The 24061-nt window shown below is 40.3% G+C and overlaps 1 protein-coding gene and 1 non-coding gene across 2 annotated transcripts; both read right to left on the reverse strand.

The window, feature by feature from the left end:
• Window positions 1-6449: 6449 nt before the first annotated feature.
• LOC120265117 lies at window positions 6450-7133 on the reverse strand. The gene is made up of 3 exons (XM_039273024.1): window positions 6860-7133; window positions 6593-6760; window positions 6450-6508 (listed from the first exon to the last, which is right to left on the reverse strand). The coding sequence occupies exons 1-3, from the start codon at window positions 7131-7133 to the stop codon at window positions 6450-6452; spliced, it is 501 nt and encodes a 166-aa protein (XP_039128958.1).
• A 10052-nt stretch (window positions 7134-17185) lies between these two features.
• Window positions 17186-17292, reverse strand: LOC120266029. Its single transcript, XR_005537872.1, has one exon. It is a non-coding gene; the product is annotated as a small nucleolar RNA R71 (small nucleolar RNA).
• Between the last annotated feature and the right edge of the window lie 6769 nt (window positions 17293-24061).

Raw genomic sequence — 24061 nt, forward strand, 5'->3', positions numbered from 1 at the left:
ATAGTTTGAAAAAATTAATGATTATATAAAATTAAAATTTTAAATATCTAATTAAGTAATTATGCTTTTTTAATTAAAAATAGAGTTTATATTTTATTTTTATAATTATTAAATTTTATAATATATTTTATAATATTTATTATTAATCTCGGTCCAATTGTGTTGGACCCGAATCTATTGACCCTTGTCTTATCCAAGTCAATGTCCGGATCAGTTCGAACAACCTTACTTAAAAGAAATGATTCACTAATTTCTGTACTAGATTGATTGCCGCCCCTTCCCAATGTGTCACTAACGGAAGCCAACATGAGCAAAGGAACAAGGACAAGTACGGGAAATGTAAATAAAAGAACATGTCAATGGATAAAGGTGTTTAATAAATGTCAAGTGTCAAGAATTGAGTGGACTGAAGGAAATGCAGCCATGCAGACTTTTCTCATAAGATTTATGAGATATCATCATCATTTTATGAAAGATTTAAACTGCCACTTCCTGATTTCCCTTTCCCCCAAAACAACTTTTACACATTAAACTTCCATTAATACTCGATGATCAAAAAGCAATGCAAATATTGTTCTTTTCAAGGGCTTAACTTGACTTTGTAAACTGGCATCAATTCAAATAGCAAAATGATAACCTGATTCACATTTCAATTATAAACGAACTTTAGAAATAGATAATTTACAAAGATGGAAGATCATTCTGCCATTAATACTTCAATGGGTACAAGATTACTCAAAGATTTCAGCTAACCAATATTTCACTTATGTGTCTCCATTGGTGTTGCGGCTGTTGCCTTGCAAATATATGTAAAATCATTCTTTCCAAGGTCGGTGGTAGGCAAACGTTATGAGTGTGCATCTGCAAATAAATACAAATAGATTTCGTGGAAATATCTACAAATATATATATATATATATAGAATTCTGAATGGTCCATTCTGTCAATTATTAAGTAATTTCTAACAGTAATCAGTTATTCTATCAAATTGGATTGATATAACACCATCCTGATGTCTAAAACCAAATAACGAGCCTAAAAGTATAGAGTGAAAGATGCCTCCAATGTACAGCAAAAGAATTTGTAAGAACAAAGGAAAAGAATTGAAGTACCAGATTGGCTAGATGCTTACAGGAATTGGCACAACCAGTCCATGTCTTTCTAACAGCTCAAGAGAAAATAGCATCAACAAAGGCCTCAGCATTGAAAGGCTGTAGGTCATCCACCCCTTCGCCATCACCCACAAATTTTACAGGGATTCCAAGCTCATAAACAACACTGACCTGTATAAGTAGAAGAAAGGGATCATAAAAGATTATGGCATTACCACGCAGCCACCTCGAGCAGAACCATCAAGCTTTGTCAAAATAAAGCCCATGATTCCAACCACCTGTTTTAAGTTTGAGAACCAAATTCCAAGTTTTAACAGTAAAAACAAAACCTATTTTGGTGCAAGAAAAATGGATAAATGTCCTATGATAACAACTCAGAACAAACAACGTCAGCATGCTTTGCATATGCAAGACAAATTGTTTAAGAATGTACTTCATCACTACTTGAAATTGTTTTAGATGAAGGTTACCTCATGAAATTCTCTTGCTTGAGGTAGCATATTAAAGCCTGTTGTTCCATCCAAAACCAGCAAGACCTCCTGTAGAAATCATATAAAGTGTCATGTTAGGCACAAAAATTCCAAATATCCACATGAGAAATTGGAACACAATTACTACAATATATCAACCTTCCGATATTTTATATTAAACGCCCTTATTATTTAATCATACATTAACCAACACCCACATACAATATATCAGTTGAGATTTTTCTGATGATAATCCACAGACAAGAAAGACAAAGAAATGCACACATGATTACTTTATCGGCAAGATTTACAGCAAAAAATAGTGTAAAGGAAAGGATTGGTAGGAATCACAATAACAATACTTCTCCATGCGTAGGTTTGAATTTCTATTTAAAAGTTACAAACCTACTAGAGTAAACTCAGTGATATAAGCAATTTAGAAGAATAACCAAAGGAACAACTTCAGTGTATGTTCAAGATGAAAGACGGCAGACTACCTCACTCTTCTCCAATACTTAACTTGCCTATGCTCTTCTCAAAACAAAATTAAGTATGAATGCTAGGGAAACACATCCTCAAACAAAATTAGCAAAAGGCAACAACACAAAAGAATCCTCAAATCTACCTCTCAGCACCATTTAAACCTTGCATCAAGAGCAGTTGTTATTACAGTAATGTAAATGAATATTAAAAGCATCCAAACACAGCACAAATCAAATTCCCGGATTTCATAGTTATTCCTCAATATAAATGAGATGAGGCACCAGACTATTTCATGCTTGAGTGGTACAGCAAACAGAATGGTTGATAAACATATAATTGCATATCAAACTCCAAATATTGGCACAAGAAACTATTACTACCTAGAAGTAATGTTGCACTCAGTTAAAAGTCAGAACAAATTGTACTAAATGTAAGCCAAGGACTCATTTAATAATCATTATAAAAATTCACAAGAGTCTTGATGCAGACCATGAGGGAATCAGATTGGATGCTACAAACAAGAATTATCTTGTTCATTATAAAATAAATAAAACAAAATGTCCACAGAATTATCTTCAATTTTATATTGAACTAACAGCATCTGAAGACATGTAAAAGTTAAGTAATTAACAAATAAACTAATGAACTAGCAACTTATGACTCTTTTTCAATGCTTACTCATCACTGCTTAGACCAAACAATCTGTAAAAATTTTCATGCTGGAAAAATTTTCAGATTGAATATTATTCTAGGAGCTTTCCTCATCACAAAGAAGAAAGAAGAAGAAGAAAGAGAAAAGGCTCACTAGAATGAAGCTACAAGCGCGGCTGAGGCTCCGCCGAAGCACTCAATGGGGTCAACGATGTGGAGAGCGTCGCAGACCCAACTGGAATAGCTGAGAAAACCAAGAAAGGCAATTAGGGCATTACCAACTACCAAGGGCGATGATGCTGCAGGACAGGTACGTCGGCGAAGGGGATCCAGGCGAAAAGGTCCTTGGGAGTGGGCACGTCCTTGTAGAGATGCTTTATGGTGCAACCAAAGTGGAACCAGACTGCCCAGCGCCGGAACTCGTCGAGGCCTTCCCTTGTGACGTAGCAGAAATCTCCGTCGACATTCATGACCTTATGGTCACTGAGAACGGAGTGAATGTGATCCAGTCTTTCCGCATATTAGCTCGACTGTAACCCAATCCACCTGCAACTGACAGGAAGACAGAACCACAAGCAAATTTAACTTCAACAGCAAGAGTAAACATGACTAATTCTCATGAGATTCAGCAAGAGGGGGATTCGGGAATAATATCCAAAGATCTAGAACCCTAATGCGAAGAACAAACAACCAATAACAATAGAGGAATCCGAGGATGGCTTCTGGGGATTCAGAACCATAGAATAAAAGTCACCCATGTTGAACCAAAGAGAATAAGATATGGACTCAGATAACACACAAGTCAAACAGGATAACTGAAGCTTAATATGAATTAAGACTTGACTTACAAAACCAAAAGGCAATACAATATATATAGAACGAAAAGTAACATAAAGGACATAGGATTCTGACTCAGCACACATGCATTAAAGTAAAGAGATAAAGGGGCCATCCAATCAGAGCCCAGCATTTCTTCGAGACGCCCAATCACTACAGCGCCGAATCTCCACCATGCAACGTACGTAGAGAGGTCAAATCTAGCAACCTTGGTCATGGTTTAGAGTAACATGTTCCAACACACTCCCCTTACTTAGAACCTCGCACTCCAAGCTTGCTTCTGAAGAATTCAAACTTGCTGCACGGCAGTCCCTTTGTGAAAATATCCGCGACCTGTACATTGGTGCTACAGTGTACAACGCTGATGACATTTTCTTTAATCAGATCACGGATGAAGTGGTATCTTGTGTCGATATGTTTTGTTCGACTGTGGTGAACGGGGTTATGCGCTATGGAGATTGCAGAACAATTGTCGCAATTAATGATTGTAGGATACAACTGCTCAACGTTCATATCTGCCAATAGACGATGTAACCAGACTGCTTCACATGCAGCGGAAGTAACAGAGATGTACTCCGCCTCGGTACTAGACAGGGCTGTCACTGGCTGTTTCTTGGAACACCAAGCAATTGCTCCTGAACCAAGAGAGAAAACCCAACAAGTAGTGCTCCGACGATCCTCTGGTGATCCTCCACAATTACTGTCGGAATACCCAACAAGTTTGAACTGGTCATTCTTAACATAATGTATTCCGTATCCAGTGGTGCTACTCACATATCGTAAGATTCGCTTGACTGCCCCATATTGATGCTTTGTTGGCGTTTGCATGAAGCGTGCCACAACGGAGACGGCATGCATTAAGTCAGGGTGAGTGTGAATAAGATAGAGAAGGTTCCCTACTAATCTCATGTATTTGGTGCAATCTGCATCCCCGGATCCATCCTCCGTTTGTAGTTTTTCGTTTGGATTTATTGGTCCTCCAACAGGATTGCAGTGCAACAACCTAGCTTTGCTCAAAAGGTCTTCAGCATACTTTCATTGAGAGACGAACAGAGAATCCTTGCATTGTGTGACCTCCAAGCCAAGAAAGTATTTTAGTTGTCCAAGATCAGACATCTCGAATACTTTCATCATGCTTTCCTTGAATTGAGTTAGCAATTCAATCGAACTTCCCATATATATAATATCATCGACATAGAGACATAGCAGCAAGGTTTCTGCATTTGCAATCGTCTTCCTATACACCGTTGGTTCATTTGTACTTCTTACGAATCCCGCTTGTTGAAAATAAGCATCAATTCGACTGTACCAGGCTCGTGGTGCTTGTCGAAGCCCATACAACGCCTTGCGAAGTCGGTAGACATGATCTTCTTTTCCTTTGATACCAAAACCTTCTGGCTGCCGAACATAAACTTCTTCCATTAGCTCACCATTTAAGAACGCCATTTTGACATCCAACTGAAAAATTCTCCATCCTCGTTGAACACCAACAGCGAGAAAAAGTCTAACTGTTTCCATCCGAGCCACCGGGGAGAATATCTCATCAAAATCAACTCCCTCAACTTGACTGTAGCCATTGGCCACAACCCTTGCCTTCTTTCTCAGTAATGTTCCATCAGGATTGTATTTGGACTTGAAAACCCATTTCAAGCCAATGGCCTTCTTTTTTTTTCTGGTAGAGTGGTTAACTCCCAGGTTTTCTTCTTATGAATCGCCTCTAACTCCTCCTGCATAGGAGCGAGCTATCCTTCATCCTTGGCCGCGTCAACGAATGATGTAGGATCTGCAGCAGTTAGAGCGAAGGAACATTCATCGTATATATCAGTTAAGCTTCTATACCTTGACGGTGGATCATCATCTTCAGTTGTGTTGATTGGGAGCGAAGGTCGTGAGTTGTCGTGATCCTGAGATGTAACCAGCTGTCCATCTGGAATATCACTTGGAGAGAGGGCACCTTGATCAGCTACATCTCCTTCATTTTCATCATCAAATGGTACACAGTTTCTTGCAACTGAGTCAACGTCTCCTGCCCAATTCCACTTCCTCTTTTCAAAGAACTTTACATTTCTATTGACTTGCACTTTCTTTGTGAGTGGGTCAAAGATCTTGTATGCCTTGGCATTATTGCAATACCCAATGAATACCCCGGGAGTGGACTTGGAGTCAAGTTTTCATCTCTGTTGTGGGTCAACGAGAGAGTAAGTCAGGCACCCGAATATTCTAAAGTGCTTCACGCCTGGCTTTGATCCCGTCAACGCCTCATATGGAGTTTGGTCTTCAAGTACCGAGGTTGGTGATCTGTTTAGGATATGAATGGCGGTGCTCACAGCCTCGGCCCAAAACTGTGTAGGCATCGACATTTCTTTCAACATTGTACGTGCCATCTCAATCACGGTACGATTCTTTCGTTCCGCGATTCCGTTTTGCTGTGGAAAGCGCGGTGCAGTGAATTGTTGCCGAATTCCGGTGAGCTCACAGAATGATTTGAATTCCTTAGCTATGAATTCTCCACCACGGTCCGTACGGAGGGATTTTAGTGGCAATGAGAGCTGTCTCTCAACAAAGAGCTTGAATAGCTTGAATTTCTCCAATGTATCAGATTTCCTTTGAAGAAAATTAACCCAACTGTGGCGAGAGTAATCATCCGTTAGTAAGAAGAAGTATATATTACCTCCTAATGACGAAGTTTGCATTGGTCATCAAGATCCCCATGAACCAACTCCAGAGGTGCGTTTGATCTCCTAGCATGCCCAGTGGGAAAAACAACTCTTGTCTGCTAACCCAATTAACAGGATTCACAAAGTTCAATGTTATGAATTTCTAGAAGTCCATCAACCATTTGCTTCTTTGCCAAATGTTTAAGGCTTCTCTGGTTCAAATGACCATAGCATTTATGCTAGATCTCAGATAGTTCTTCTCCACTTTGAGCTGCATTTGCTGCTCCAACATCATTTGCTTCAAGAGGGAAAAGTCTATGAGAAGTCATACTCACTTATGCGATTTTGGCTTTGGTGGTTGCATCCCTGATGACACATTCACCTTCTGCGAATTCCACTGAATATCCAGTGCTCATTAGCTGCCCGACACTCAACAAGTTGTGTGTGAGATGAGGCACGTACTGCACATTGGTCAGAGTGTTTGTTCTCCCACAGCCGGAGCGAAGAGCAATGGAGCCAATCCCACTAACTTGCAGGATTTTACCATCACCTAGCCTGATGGTTTGATTTTAAACTTCCTCCAAGTTCTGAAATAACATCCTATTTCCTGACATATGATTAGAATAGCCAGAGTCAATGAACCACATACCTCCTCCTTCACTTAAATCTTCACTAGAAGCCATGAACAACAGTCCTTCATCAGCCTCCTTGTTGTCTTTTGTGTCTTCAGCTAGGTTTGCTTCCATGTTCTTGTAATGACACTGAGATTTTATATGCCCATATCTCTTGCACCCAAAGCATTGTATTCCCTTATGCTGCTTATCTCCTTCAGTCACACGAGGTTGGTCTTGAGTGCCATCCACGACCATGGCCTCTTCCTCTGTGAAACCCTCGGCTTCGTCCTCTACCTCCACGGCTGCCATGCTCGCGAAATGAAGCTCCCTTGACATATAATGCCCTCTCCTCCGTGTGATCTTGTTCTATATCTAGCCTGCTTTCTTGACCTCTGAGAGATCCACTGAGTTCTTCAATGGTGAGAGAACTCAAATCCTTTGACTCAATGATAGAAGACAAACATGGCTGAATCTCGGAGTTAGACTTCGGAGAATCTTCCCAACAACGGCTGGATCACCGAGCTCCTCTCCTAGGGCCCGAATGTGATACCCTACGGTTAGCACCCTGCTAACGTAGTCTTGTATCTTTTCTCCGTGCTTCATACGCGTATTTTCGAAGTCCTGTCAATGAGAATGAAGCTGAGCAGCTGCATTCTTGGAGCAACCTTGGTATTCTCCCTTCAAGATATCCCAGGCCATCTTCGCATTCCTCGTCTATGAGATTCGAATGAGAACCTTGGCATCAAGCGCCTGATGCCTGCTGTATTATACATAGAGCCTTTGCATTTCTCTTGATGTTCTCTGTTCTCTTGTGCTCATCTTCTTCTTCTTCTTCATTGTATCCTTTCTCAACCATTCCCCATAGATCTCGTGAGAGAAGGATCATCTCCATCTTCAAGCTCCACAGATTGTAGCCCTCTCCATTGAAGGGAGGTACAGTAACTTGAGAGGACCCAACGCCACTCCCATTCCCAGCCATTCACCTTCAAGATGGCTGTCTCTGATACTACTGTTGAACCAAAGAGAAGAAGATATGGACTCAGATAACACACAAGTCAAACAGGATAACTGAAGCTTAATATGAATTAAGACTTGACTTACAAAAGCAAAAGGCAATACAATATATATAGAACGAAAAGTAACATAAAGGACATAGGATTCTGACTCAGCACACATGCATTAAAGTAAAGAGATAAAAGGGCCATCCAATCAGAGCCCAGCATTTCTTTGAGACGCCCAATCACTACAGCGCCGAATCTCCATCATGCAACGTACGTAGAGAGGTCAAATCTAGCAACCTTGGTCATGGTTTAGAGTAACATGTTCCAACAACCCAAACATACAAAGAGAAAGAGAAAAGGGGAAGAGAGCTCTAGATCAAAGTTGTCAGACCCGGCCCGGAAAATAACCTTGCTAAGCTCAGGAGTCAGGGGTTAATGGGTTGAACCAGGGTCAATAATTAAATATAAAAAATATTATAATAATTAATAATGAGCAAATATAATATTAAACTCATAATTATAATATAAAAACCTACTCAAATTTGATATTTAAATTGATAAATGACCTTATATACAGTAGAGTTTTCTAATTATGTCATTTATTTTTACATATTTTAAATATTTACAAATTTAATATATTAATATATAATTATCGAACTTCTCTGTGTTATTTATTTATTTATTTATTGGTTGATTTTGTTAAAATAGATAAGAAATTTAATTCACTAATTCTTATATCTCAATTGAGTTTTTATTTTGTTTTAAATTTTCTTATATTTTTATTTAATTAGAATACCTTAATTTTATATTTTTATAATAAAATTACACTTATTTATTGTTTTATTTTCTTAATAAATTAAATTTTTAAAAAGTATTTACATAAACATTAATAGATTTTATTTTTAAATATTAATTTTTGTTGGTATGTTTATGATATATATATATATATTGTAATTCTATTTATTGATTATAAATTATAAATTAATATTAATAAATATACACCATTTTGTGGTTTCTAATGAGAAATTAATAATAAATTATTAAATATTGTAAAAAAAATTAAACATTATGATCCGATTGACCCGGCCGGGTCAACCGGTTCCCAGTTGAACCGCCCGGGTCACCGGGTTAACATCGGGTTTTTTATTACCCGGTTCAAAGGGGTATACCCGTGCCGGCCACATGGTCGGTTCCGGTTTTTCCTGTTGAACCGGCCGGGCCGGTCCGGGTCTGACAACCTTGCTCTAGATCTGATTTCGTGCCCTAAATTCCATGTTCACTCGTTTTTTATATCTCCAGCCTGCCACATCAGATGCCAACTCAGGCTCCATTAACTCTCACTGTTGCCTGGCTCGCCATGTCAGATGCTACTTCCTGATTTATTTAATGGACATCATCAACTATCTCCTCCTCAAAACAGTCCTTGTCCTCAAGGATTTAGTACACAAAATTCTGGAAATTGTTTCTGCAATGCTTTATAATACCCTATAGTAGCTTCCTCCCTAGATGAATCAGACCACTGCATTAGCAATTCAACTCCAGCTCTATTACCTCTCTTCACCAATTGATGCTCCAAGATTGCTACAGGGGCTCTCACATCTTCATCCTTTTCTGCCAAGAATTCACACCAAGTTACAGTCACCGTTTGCTCTCCTATCTTTTTCTTCAATTGAGATATGTAGAAAACATTATGTATTTTTGCTTCAGCAGGTAACTGAACTCGGTAAGCTACCCTCCCAATCATCTCGATCACCTGATAAGGCCCAAAGTATTTGGTAGATAGCTTTTGGTTAGCTCTCTTACTCACTGGAGTTTGCCGATAAGGTTGTAATTTAATGTATACCCAATCGCCCACTTGAAATTCTCTCTAAGTTCTGTTTTTGTTGGCTAGCTGCTTCATTCTGTTCCTTGCCCTTGCCAAATTCTCCTTGAGGGTCTTATGCACATTATCTCTAGCCAGAAAACTTCGATCTAATAATTCAAATTTAGAACTAGACGCCTTATAGGGTAAATGCAATGGGGGACCTCGACCATAAACTATCTCATAAGGAGTGGCCTGAATTGATGAATAATAACTTGTGTTGTACCACCATTCCACCAAGGAAAGCCATTTAACCCACTCCTTCGGCTTGCCTCCTGTCATGCAATGAAGATATTGTTCTAGACACCTATTAATCACCTCTGTTTGCCCATCTGATTGAGGGTGATAAGCTGTAAATAATTCAATTTAACCCCTTGAAGTTTAAACAGCTCCTTCCAGAAATTACTCACAAAAACTGGGTCTCTATCACTAGCAATGGACTTTGGCAATCCGTGCAATCTATAAATGTGATCCATAAAGATTTGAGCAACTGTCAAAGCAGTATAAGGATGAGATAGTTCTATGAAATGTGCATATTTATTGAGCCTGTCAATAATAACCATTATAGTGTCCTTCCCTTGTGAGCTAGGCAAACTTGTGATGAAATCCATGCTCAATTCTTCCCAAATTCCTTTAGGAATCGGTAATGGCTGTAACAAACCTACAAGGGCAGTATTTTTGGCCTTGTTCCTTTGACACACTTCACATTGCCGCACGAATGTCTTCACATCGTGTTTTAATCCCTTCCAGTAAAAGTAACTAGCAATTCTCCTCTTTGTTACTTCTACTCCTGAATGTCCACCTGCAAAATTGGTGTGAACCTCTTATAAAATCAGCTGTCTCACTAGCTCATCTTTTTCCCACAACAATCTTGTTCTTCCTCTTCATCTCACCTTGTTCCCAATGATAATGTTTCCTTGTAAACTAATTTTGTTGCAGTTGGGTTATTAACATTGCTAATTCAGGATCCTCTGACGAACTCTTTTGTATCTTCTCCCATAATTTAGACTGGACGACAGAAATCAGTGAGATTATGGGTCTTCCAGACAAAGCATCAACCACTATATTTTTGGAGCCCTTCTTGTACAACACCTTAAAATCATAACCCATCAATTTAGCCATCTATATTTGTTGACTCGGAGTGCAAATTCTCTGTTGTAGCAAGAATTTCAAACTTTGGTGAACAGTTTTCACCTTGAAATGCCCTCCTAGTAAGTAAGGCCTCCATTTCTCCATAGCAAACACCATGGTTAGCATCCACTTTTTCATAGATTGAATATACCTTGTGTTTATCTGATAAATCCTTGCTCAGAAATGCCAAAGGTCTACCCTTCTGCATTAATACTGCACCTAATGCTTCATCACTAGCATCTATCTCAACAACAAACTCGGTCGAGAAATCTGGTAGGGCCAATACGGGACCTGAACACATAATTTGCTATAGTTTATTAAAGGCTTCAGTGCTGGCATCACTCCAATTAAAGCAGTTCTTCTTCAGGAGTTTTGTTAATGGCTTGGACCAAAATCTCATAACCTTTAATGAATCTTCAGTAGTAACCAGCTAACCCCAAGAACCCTCTCAACTCTTTAATATTTCTAGGTGTAGGCCATTTTGAGATTGCTTCTATCTTGGAATTATCCATCTCCATTCCTTGTTTGCTAATCACATGTCCTAGATAATCAATTCTTCTTATTGCAAAAGTGAATTTACTCCTTTTTACATATAACTGGTTAGCCTGCAATACATCAAACTCCATCTTCAATTGCTTCAAGTACGACTCCCAATCAATGCTATACACTAGAATGCCATCAAAGAAAACCAATAGGAACTTTATGAGGAATGGCTTGAATATTTCATTCATAAGGCCCTGGAAGGTAGATGGGGTACTAGTAAGCCCAAAAGGCATTACCAAGAACTCATAGTGCCCCTCATGAGTCCTGAAGCCTATTTTGCTCACATCATCCTCATGCATTCTAATTTGATGATATCCTGATCTGAGATCCACTTTTGAAATAAAATTCATCTCCATGAAATTCATCAAGAAGCTCTTCGATCTAAGGAATTGGGAACTTGTCTTTAATCGTTTTATCATTAAGAGCTCTGTAATCTCTGCACAGTCTCCAGCCACTATCCTTTTTCCTTACCAACACCACCAGGGCTGAAAATGGGTGTTACATCTTTTCTGAATAGATGGGTACCGATAAGGCCTAACACTGATAGGATCTGTACCATCCTTAAGAGTTATTCTGTGATCATGGACTCTAGCTGGTGGAAGAACATTTACTTCTTGAAATATTTCTTCATTCCCTTCCAAGATTTCTATTAACTGTTTCTATTGTACTTCACTCAACATCATTGATGAGTTATCAATACTTCTTTCTCCTTGAACAGAGCAATTTGTTACTACCAGTGAACAGAACTAAATTTTGCACATCTCAGGTGGTAACTTCAGAGCTCTAATCAGGGATTTCCCTTGCATTAACTATAGCCTTGGTTGCGGAGACCCTCTCAACACCACTTTCTTGTTATTCACTATAAACTCCATTTTTAGTTCACTAAAATTCCAGTTAATGGATCCTAACAGAACCCAGCTACTGAATTTCCAAAACCATCTGGCATCCATCCAATGGTAGCACGAACAAGTTGGCCACAAACTCAACTCCTTGCATTTTCCACCTCAGCCCAGCACAGATTTTATCACATAGGATTTTATCACCGTTTGCCACCACTACTTTGACAGGTGGACTTTTAGATAAATCACAACCCAACTGTTCCGCAATATAGGTGTCAATGAAGTTGTGTGTGCTGCTCAAATCAATAAGAATGTGAACCTTTTGGCTTTTAATGGACCCACTCACCCTTATGGTATTGTAATCCTCCAAGGTTCTAATTCCTGCCCGAGGCATTGAGTGAAATAATAGGTGAAACCTCATCTCCACCACTATCTTCGCTCCTTTCTCGGGCCCTCTTCATCAATTGCTTCTTCTTCTCCCTCAAACTTGTCATCAATCAGCTCAATTCGGTACAACTATTTTGATCTACAGTTATGTCCTATTGTATACTTGTTATCACACCAATAGCAAAGCCCCTTTTTCCTCTTTTCTACTATCTCCTTGCTGGACAGTTGTTTGAAAGGTTTCTTACCTGCACCCCTATTCACTCCACCTGTATTCCTTTCCGTACTCATCCCAGCCCCATCAGAATAAAGTTTGGTGTAGGAAGCATTGGTGTTGCGTTCGTCGATCTTTGCACAAATCTACCCTTCTTCCTAGCATTTTCCACCGCAACCTCTTACAGCTTAGCCAAGCTCACGGCTTCCTGTAAGCTCATAGGTCTGAACATCCTCATTGTATATTGTATGTCATCCTGGAGCCTGCTTAGGAAAAAAACTCACAATATATTCCTCAGATAGTGTAACTCTGTTCAACAATTGATCAAACTTATCTAGATATATTTGAACTATTCCCAATTGAATTAAGTTCTTCAACTCGAACATGGGATCATAGTGTAATTCAGTACCAAATCTGACATTCAATGCCTTCACATAATCTCCCTAACTCACCGATTCCCCTTCCGCCTTGCACCTGATGAAGTTCTGATGCTAATGTAGCGCGTGATTCTTAAAATGAAATGAAGTAATCCACACCTTCATATTATCAGGAGTCTCATCAAATTCAAAGTACTAGTTACACTTGTATAGCCAATCATGCAGATCTACTCCATTGAACTATGGAAACTCCAATCGAGTGAGTTTTAGTTGCATCAACTTCTAGTATGCTAACTCCTTCTCAGATCTGACAGCTCCGACAGCCTTGTTCGTAGCACTAACAGTATTCACAGAAGAAGAGGTATTCATTGGCTCATTTATATCCTTGACCTGCTGATCTTTCAGCTCTTGGATAGCATGATTTTGGGGATTCCTCAACTCCTGGATGGCTTTATTATTCTTTTCATCTTGTCTCTCAGCCTACTCCTTCAGTAGGGATTTCAGATTCTCCTCAACCTTTTTCATCTCCTGATTTCTAGTTTCCATGAATGAGGAACTAGATATACACCCATTTCACTGCGATCGACTTCTCTGATACCAATTGATGCAGTCTTTCTACTTATTAGCTCAACCGCAACCCAATCCACCTGCAACTCACAGGAAGACAGCACTACAAGCAAATTTAACTTCAACAGCAAGAGTAAGCATGACTAATTCTCATAACATTCAGCAAGAGGGGGATCCGGAAACAATATCCAAAGATCCATAACCCTAATGCGAAGAACAAACAACCAACAATAGGGGAATCCAAGGATGGCTCCTGGGGTATCAGAACCCTAGAACAAAAGTTACCCAAACATACAGAGAGAAAAAGAAAAGGGGAAGAGCGCTCTAGATCTGATTTCGTGCACTAAATTCCATGTTTACTCAGCTTTTATAAATTCAGCTTACCACATTGGATGCCAACTCAGCCTCAATTAACTCTCACTACTGCCTGGCCCGCCAAGTCAGATGATACTTCCTGATTTATTTAATAGACTGTATCAGAATGCCACCACTAGAACATGAGGCTTCGATTTAAAGACGGTGGAGGAGGTGTATGAAGCAGAGCTCATCGCCGCCATGGTCAAGGAAGTCACCGAGGAGTACAACGACGGTGTGGCCACCGGTCCAGTGTCCGGTGGAGTTAGCGAGGCCGACAAGAGAGACAACAGTGAGGGGCTTGGGGAGGTCGCCATGGAGGTCTCCGATGGCGATGAGGCGGTGAGCGGGTGTGAATGTGTGATAAGTGCTTGAGTAGACATACTTTTATATATGTTTTACATGCATCGAGCATCATTTTTACCATAGTTTATGTCTCATATTGTGTATTTGTTGTTCTTTTATGCATATAGGTTGTGAATGCCTTGAAAGAGTAAAAAGGAAACAAAGATAGGCTATAAAGATACAATGTTGGGAGTTCTTGTTAAATTCAAGGACCAAGACACAAGAGGAGTTCATAAACGTGGAGATGTGTGCCAACTTCCAAGAAGATTCAAGTCAATTCACTAGTTGGAAGGGCACAAAGGCAACCACATCTTCATGTTCCTTCTCTTTGTGAAGATTGCAAGACCTCTCAAAGATACGTCGATGAAGAGAAGTTTTATAGCCTATGATAAGTGTCTAAATGTACGTATTTGAGTGTATGTATTTGTTACCTCTAGCATGTGTTTTTATTAGAATTGATGCCCGTTTTGTGCTTAATCATGTGTTATTTGCTTTGCAGGGCACGGGAACACCATGGATGACACGAGGATATGATTTGGGTGAAAAAGAAAAGAAAACCAGGGCGCGGTACTGTAGGGTATTCACTGTAGTAAAGTAATGCAGTTGGGAGTACTGTAGCATCAGCACTGTAGCAAGATTACTGTAGCTGCCACTGCAGCACCTGGAGAGTTTTCAAGTCAGGATTTGGATCATGGCATACGGCCTCAATGCTGCCCGGTATAGAGCCCGGGATGATCACTGTAGCTATAATAGAAGATATTTACTTGATGGAGTTTGCCTACCACAAATAGTGTCAATGTTGAGCTCCATAGCGAGTGGTATGGCACTCAAGATGGAGGCCATAGCGAGTTGTATAGCACTCAGGATGGAGGCCATAGAGAGTGGTATAGCACTTGGTATAGCACTCTGGATGGGGGCCATAGGGAGTGGTATAACACTCGGGATGGAGGCCATCAAAGGGGTATGATGAGTGGTATATAGAGGGATTTTTGGAGAAAGATTGGGGACTTGTTGGCTGGACTTCTTGGAGACTCTAGGGTAGATTTTTGAAGGGTTTTTGGCAGCCATCACTTGGAGGAAGGAGAGAAATGAAGACACCACTCTTTGGGAGAGTTTGGCTTGAAGCTTGGGAAGATCAAGAGCTTGAACTTAAAGGGGAAGCCTCATCATCAAAGGAGGAGAAGTATTTGGCATCTCTAGGGCTAGAAGAAGCATCATTCGGCCGGCATTCTCTCTCCTTTTCATCATTCGGACTAGGGAGTGTCATTTATGCATTTACTTCTTGCTTTTTGTTGTGTTTGAGATACTTATTTGTATGATGGCACACTAGACCCCCCAAGGCCGCGGATGTAGGTGAACCTTTGGGGGGGTTCATCTTGTATTTTGGATGCTACATTTATATTTGATATGCATTGGTGTGATTTATGATTTGGCTCATTGTGTTTCATGCCTAGAACTATTATGTGGAGAAATCCTTAGTTCTTGTTTGAGTTGTACATGTAGACGTGACCTACTCGCGTGTACTAGATCGTTAATGAGCGGGGTATTTGTTGACCAACATGCCGAGAAATTGGGTGTAGGTAGCCCCTCCGAACCATGAGGATAAACTTAGGTTAAGTGTGTCCTTGTTGCGTGATCTCCATTCACTTAATGCAATCGTAGGAATATGATTAAGGAGAGATCCTTGTCATCATTTGTACTGGATTAGGGTTTAGCCGCCGAGAAATTGGGGTTGAACTATTGTTGAGGTCCGTCGGTCTAAATCACCCGTGCCATGTATTTTCATGCATCCTTATATCTTGATGACCCCTCTTGGGAATCCTCATCCCTAGGCCTATTCTTATCATCATTTCTATTGTGATTTTCTTGCTTGACATGGAGTTGTTACACTTGTGTTTTATTTACAATCTTGCTTGTATTAGATTAGTATACCATGCTTGAATTGTAAGGTTAGAAAGTGAGTGATGGAGGAGTAATAGGAGCTCCTTAACCCCGTGGAATACGATCCTTGGGCTTTTGCTCAAGGTATTACTTGGCGACCTCGTACACTTGCGGGTGATCAATCAAGTTTTTGGCACCGTTGCCGGGGACATTAAGGAATTCTAGGAAACTTCTAGCTTATTGCTCTAACCATTTTTTCTTTTCTTTTATTTCTTCCTTTCATTTGTTTTATTTTTTTTCTTGAGCTTATCTTTCTTTATCTTTCTTGACTTTGTAAGGTACTGTGCATGGACATGAGCAAATCGATCAAATTTAGTTGCACAAGACAGTGAAATTGAGAGAACCTTGCATCGAAGACTTAGAGAAGTGGGCGAAAGCATTATTGAAAGAAACATTGAAATTGAGGACACAGAATCTGTAATCATGGCCGAAGAAAGACGTACTTTATCCGAATATGAAAGGCCACAATTCACAGGCGAAGAATTTAGTGTGCAAGCGCCATCCATCGCCACAAATAATTTTGAGATCAAGGCAAGCACAATCTGCATGGTCCAAAATTCAGTCCAATTTAATGTCCTTGCAAATGAAGATGCCCTTGATCATCTTTCCCGTTTCCTTCAAATTTGTTCTACCTTCAAGATAAATGGCGTGACTCACGATGCGATCCGGCTACGATTATTTCCTTTCAGTTTGAGAGATGGAGCATATCGGTGGCTCACATCCTTATCGCCGGGGTCGATCAAAACATGGAAAGATATGGTGGAGAAATTTTTGGGAAGGTATTTTCCTCCTAGAAAAGCGGCAAAGCTAAGGCAAGAAATTTCGGCATTCAAACAAGGAGAGTCGGAGACACTATTTGAAGCTTATGAGAGATTCAAGGACCTTCTTCCAAGATGCCCCCATCATGGCTTTGCTTCTTGGATGCGGGTTCAGATCATCTACAACAGGTTGAATTATGCAACTCGTCAATTAATTGATGCCGCAGCGGGTGGATCTCTTAGTAACAAGTACCCCGATGAGGCCGAGCAACTCCTTGAATCAATGGCATGCAATGAGTCTCATTGGGCCTCAAGAGGTGCACCACAAAAAGGGGCCGGAATCTATGAAGTCAATGCTAATGATGTTCTTGCCGCAAAGGTTGATGTGTTATCTCGAAAGCTAGACATGCTTATGGGTAGTAGCTCGAAGTCAGAATCAGTGATGAGTTGTGGTGGAGGGCATGGAGTCACCCAATGTCCTATTGCTAGTTCCTCCGTCACCTCTATTGAGAATGTTGATTGTATTGGGTGACAAAGGCCACAAGGGAATCCCTACAGCGCAACTTATAATCCGGGGTGGAAATACCACCCAAACTTTTCATGGAATCATGGGCAACAACAGAAAGCTGCACCACCTTCACAAGGTTCCCAAATGCAACAACCAATATTGAGAAGAGGTTCACTACTGAAGATATACTTGCCAAGTTCATTATTAACACTGAATCAAGATTCAACAGCATAACTAGCAGTATGGATACTCAGTTCAGTAAGGTGAATGCTCAGCTTGCTCAACATGCCGGACAGTTCAATGAGATTGGCTCCATTTTGCGAAACCTTCAAGCCTCTGTACAATCCTTTGAGCACCAAGTGGGGCAGCTTGCTAAAGCTAATTCTGAACGACCTTCAGGTAGTCTCCCTAGAAACAGTAAGGAGAACCCAAGAGAGCACTTGAAGGCCATCGCCATTAGGAGCGGGAAACAGGTTGAGACAAGGGTCGGAGTTGACCCAAGTGTCAAGGAGACTAGGGTAGCCGAAGTGGAAGACCCTAACATAATGGAGAAAGTTATTGATAGAAGCAAGAAAAGTGAAGATAAGGAAATTCCATCAAAGGGTTCATCAAAGCCGTCGGAATACAAACCTCCAATTCCTTACCCGACTAGATTGAAGCAAGATAAGGAGGATGCTCAATTCAGAAAATTCATCACCATCTTCAAGCAACACCACATAAATATCCCGATAGTGGAAGCTTTAACTCAAATGCCCAAGTATGCCAAGTTCTTGAAAGAATTGCTAACAAACAATAGAAAGTTGGTAGAAGAGGGCACAGTGGCACTCACGGGAAATTCCTCGGCCATTTTGGAGAAAAAGCTCCCACAAAAATTGAAGGATCCGGGAAGCTTCATAATCCCATGTGTACTTGAGGGTGGAGTCCAAGAAAATGCCCTTGCAGACTTGGGGGCAAGCATTAATGTTATGCCCTACACCATGTACATGAAGCTTGGTCTTGATGAACTTAGACCCACAAGAATGATTTTACAATTGGCTGATCGATCAACAAGGAAGCCTCGTGGATTTGTAGAAGATGTGATTGTCCGGGTGGACAAATTTGTGTTTTTAGTGGATTTTGTCATCATGGATATTGATGAAGATGTGGAGACACCGTTGATTCTTGGTTGGCCATTCCTCACTACCTCCGGTGCCCTAATTGACCTTAAAGGAGGAAAATTAACATTAAGAGTTGGTGAGGAAGAAGCAGTGTACACTCTACCGGCGGCCATGAAACACTCTTTAGACCATGATGACATGCTTTATTTTGTTGATGAAACCGAACTTTTAATTTCGATTGTGTGCAGGGAAGTATTATCATTAAACCCATTGGATGAGTACTTGGGACGAGCTAGAAAATGAAGATCAAGAAGAACCTCACTCTCCTCTTCCAAGTTCCAATTTGAAGTGGCCAATGGATAAGGTTATGTGCACCAATGCCAAAGAAAAAGAAAAGAAAGATTCAATGTTGAAAAAGATTTGGAGGGAGGTTCGGGGAAAGAAGAAGAAAGGTAGTACTCATTCTCATCAAACACCTCAAGAAAAGAAGGTACAATCTTCACCTCCCTTTGTTCATGAAAAGTGTGAAGTTCATTCATTGATGTCTTTGAATTTACGGGGAAGAAAAAACAACAATTCAATGATGACCAGGGGAAATTTCAAACTATTCGAGCCCCCATGAGGTAAGTAACAAGGTTTGTCAAGCTCGCGACATTAAACAAGCGCTTCTTGGGAGGCAACCCAAGCATTCGGGGGTTTATTTTCATGTTTGTGGGTTCTTTGTGTTCATGTTCTTGTTATTTTTTGTATTTTCTTAGAGTTGTTAGTTTGAATAAGTCCATGCTCTCATTATTTTGTTTATCATGATCATTGTCCATGTGGTTGTTCACTTGATTTTATGGTGGAGTTGCACTTGTTTGGGCTATCATTTTATGTGTTAGATCATAACTTTGAGCCATTATTTCATGGTGGAGATGATTTTAGAACCTTTTGTAACCATGGCCATGTGTTTGGAGAAGAAAAGAAGTCTTTAAACCAAGTTTTTAGGGCCTCACGGCCTCTATGGGCAGCTCATAGAGGCAGCGAGAAAATTCTAGAAGCTTTTCACTACTCCTCGCGGGCTCTATGAGGAGTGCATAGAGACCATCAATACCGTCCAGAAATTTTTAACTAGCCTTCACGGGCTCTATGAGGAGTGCATAGAGACCATCAAGAAAATTCAGAAATTTTACAGTACTCCTCGCGGGCTCTATGAGGAGTGCATAGAGACCATCAAGAAAATTCAGAAACTTTTCACTACTCCTCGCGGGCTCTATGAGCACCTCATAGAGACCGTGAAGACCCTTTTTCTTCATGAGAACCTTGTCAACTTGTCTCTCTCCTCATTCTTCTTCTTCTTCAACCATGACCTAGCCTCCATGATCTACCTCTCCATGGCCGGATCTCACTAAATACCATTCTAAATCATCTCCACATCTCCTTGGGAAGTAGATCTAGTGTTCTTCTTCAAGCTCCACTCTAGTGCTCTCATCCTTTGTTGGTATGAAGCTTATTGTGAATGAAAAATTTTCTTTTCTTTTCTTCTTGCTTTCTTGAGTTTTTGTGTGAATTGTTTCAAGCTTTTAGCTTGTATTTTGTGGTATGAACATCATGTATTTGATTGATCTCGAATTTATGTACAAAATATTTCAAATTCATGATGTTGGGGAAACTCTTGCAAATTGAATAGTATCCATACGTGCTCGCTTATGCCCGTATGGATCCTATTCACCCCATTTTCTTCATGTTTCATCACTTTTCATGCCACATGATACACTCTCTTGGATTCCATTCATTCTTATTTGAATTTTTATTGATGTAGGAATGCCACAAGTCAAGGAACTTGCCTCCAAACGTCCAAGAAACACTATGCCAACCCCGAAGAACCCCACTTTAAGCATGCTCATCATAAGGCTAAGTGTGGAGTTTGGAAGACCAAACTATGTGGCACACTTCATCACATAGATTGGGGTATTTTGGAGACATTTGGGACGGATGACCAATTCAAGGAATTACTTTCACATGGGTTTTGGTGAATCTATTCTTAATTGATGATCATACCTTTTACCAATTTACTTTTGAGGTTTTTGAACAATTTTTGAAGCACACCGTGACAACCACATCTTCAACATCTTGTGATGACTACTTGGACATTTGAGCATGGACATTTGTTTTTATTTCTCTAGTTTATTGTCTTGCTTTTACTTTTTTTATGCAAGTGTGTTTGTTTGCTTGATTTCAATAAGTTGGTGAGGGGATGCCCTACCAACCTTGTGTAGAACTCTACTACTCTTTATCTAGTATTTTTTGTTTGTTGACTACTCCCTATTATGTATTCTTGCAATCTTAATTTTTGTTTGGATTGATGATGCCCCTTATGCCTTGCAGGGCATTAAGGGAGTTTGGTGAGCCTCCCCACATTCCATGGAGGCCGGACGCGACATGAAACGCTTGCGACACCTTTGGTTCGGGTCACTCCTCACCGTGTGCACAAGATTAACAGGGGAAGTTTGTTCCACCCTCCTCCATTGTTTTCATTGCATATATTACCATGCTTTTCATGATTAGTGTACATTGGGGACAATGTACATCACTAGGTGGGGGATGGGTGTATTTTATGATCTAGGTTATTATTTGCATTCTAGTTTACCCATGATGGCTTGTTTATTATTGTAAGACTCTTATAGCATGGATTAATGATTGATTTGAGTTACATATTTGTTGTTGTACTCTATGGAATCATGTTTTCACCTTTAGTATTGTCTTGTACACTGGATCTTGTGTTGATGCCCTGGGAATAGACAACATGACTACTCTATCTCTCTTGATTGCTTAACACACAACTTTGAGTACTTGGCCTTAGAATTCTAAGTTCTTTCTTTCAATGAACTCTTAAGAACTTCCGAGTCTTGTTGAGCTAGCCCTAGTTTTGTGGCTTGTAGTGTAGTCTGAAGGCGTGATCTAGGGTGATTGTGAAAAAAAAAAAAAAAATGAAAATGAAAGAGAAATGAAAAAGTGAAAAGAGTAAAAAGAAAAATGAGTCTATGTCAGTATTCCTCTGCTAATGAAGCATGAATGAGTCTATGTAGACTGTAATCGAGCAGTTGGGTGGCTCTTGTGCCTAACCAGCATGTGCACCCTCCAGAAAGATTTTTAGTGTAGTCTATGTTAGTCGAACTCGAAAAAGAAAGAAAATAAAATGGAATGAAAATAAAAACCCTAGTGATCTTTTTGGCTACCTACTAGAGGTTTTGAGAAGAATAGGGAATTAGTTCGAGTTCAAGACTTGGAAGGATCTTACTTGTTCATTGAATTAGCGCTTAGCATTTTAGGACTTAGTACTCTTTTCAAGTGGAGTGATTAGCATCTAGAGCTGTACTCATTGGAGTCAGTCGACTAGACCAAGTCAGGGTAGATGAAATACAAGGTTCACACACACGGCACAGACATATACGAGATGAGACAGAATCTTTCTGTTGTGCTTACTGCGTGTAACTCATCATCTAGTTATCATTTTCCATGCTTGTAGAGTCTTGTATTTATTTGAGCCGGAGGTGATACACTTAGCCACTTATCATTATCTTTGTTTTTCATGATGTGTTTGCTTGGGGACAAGCAAATGCTTAGGTGTGGGGATATTTGATAAGTGTCTAAATGTACGTATTTGAGTGTATGCATTTGTTACCTCTAGCATGTATTTTTATTAGAATTGATGCCCGTTTTGTGCTTAATCGTGTGTTATTTGCTTTGTAGGGCACGGGAACACCATGGATGACACGAGGATATTATTCGGGTGAAAAAGAGAAGAAAACCAGGGTGCGGTACTGTAGGGTATTCAATGTAGTAAAGCACTGTAGATGGGAGTACTGTAGCATCAACACTGCAGCAAGATTACTGTAGCTTCCACTGCAGCACCTGGAGAGTTTCAAGTCAGGATTTGGATCATGGCATACGGCCTCAATGCTGCCCGGTATAGAGCTTGGGATGATCACTGTAGCTATAATAGAAGATATTTACTTGATGGAGTTTGCCTACCCCAAATAGTGTCAATGTTGAGCTCCATAGCGAGTGGTATGGCACTCAGGATGGAGGCCATAGCGAGTGGTATAGCACTCAGGATGGAGGCCATAGGGAGTGGTATAGCACTTGGTATAGCACTCAGGATGGGGGCCATAGGGAGTGGTATAGCACACGGGATGGAGGCCATCAAAGGGGTATGATGAGTGGTATATAGAGGGATTTTTGGAGAAAGATTGGAGACTTTTTGGCTGGACTTCTTGGAGACTCTAGGGCAGACTTTTGAAGGGTTTTTAGCAGCTAGCACTTGGAGGAAAGAGAGAAATGAAGACACCACTCTTTGGGAGAGTTTGGCTTGAAGCTTGGGAAGATCAAGAGCTTGAACTTAAAGGGGAAGCCCCATCATCAAAGGAGGAGAAGCATTCGGCATCTCTAGGGCTAGAAGAAGCATCATTCGGCTGACATTCTCTCTCCTCTCCATCATTCAGACTAGGGAGTGTCATTTATGCATTTACTTCTTGCTTTTGTTGTGTTTGAGATACTTATTTGTATGATGGAACACTAGACCCCCACGGGCACCGGATGTAGGTGAACCTTGGGGGGTTCATCTTGTATTTTGGATGCTACATTTATATTTGATATGCATTGGTGTGATTTATGATTTGGCTCATTGTGTTTCATGCCTAGAACTATTATGTGGAGAAATCCATAGTTCTTGTTTGAGTTGTACATGTGGACGTGACTAGATCGTTAATGAGCTAATAGGGGTATTTGTTGACCAACATGCCGAGAAATTGGGTGTAGGTAGCCCCTCCGAACCATGAGGATAAACTTAGGTTAAGTGTGTCCTTGTTGCATGATCTCCATTCACTTAATGCAATCGTAGGAATATGATTAAGGAGAGATCCTTGTCATCATTTGTACGGGATTAGGGTTTAGCCGCCGAGAAATTGGGGTTGAACTATTGTTGAGGTCCGTCGGTCTAATCACCCGTGCCATGTATTTTCATGCTTCCTTATATCTTGATGACCCCTCTTGGGAATCCTCATCCCTAGGCCTATTCTTATCATCATTGCTCTTATGATTTTCTTGCTTGACTTGGAGTTGTTACACTTGTGTTTTATTTACAATCTTCTTGTATTAGATTAGTATACCATGTTTGAATTGTAAGGTTAGAAAGTGAGTGATGGAGGAGTAATAGGAGCTCCTTAACCCCGTGGAATATGATCCTTGGGCTTTTGCTCAAGGTATTACTTGGCGACCCCGTACACTTGCGGGTGATCAATCAGCCTACCACATGGATGTGTGCTCGGACATGTGG

Source organism: Dioscorea cayenensis, chromosome 7, assembly GCF_009730915.1.
Source record: "Dioscorea cayenensis subsp. rotundata cultivar TDr96_F1 chromosome 7, TDr96_F1_v2_PseudoChromosome.rev07_lg8_w22 25.fasta, whole genome shotgun sequence".
In the NCBI taxonomy this organism is placed as follows: Eukaryota; Viridiplantae; Streptophyta; class Magnoliopsida; order Dioscoreales; family Dioscoreaceae; genus Dioscorea; species Dioscorea cayenensis.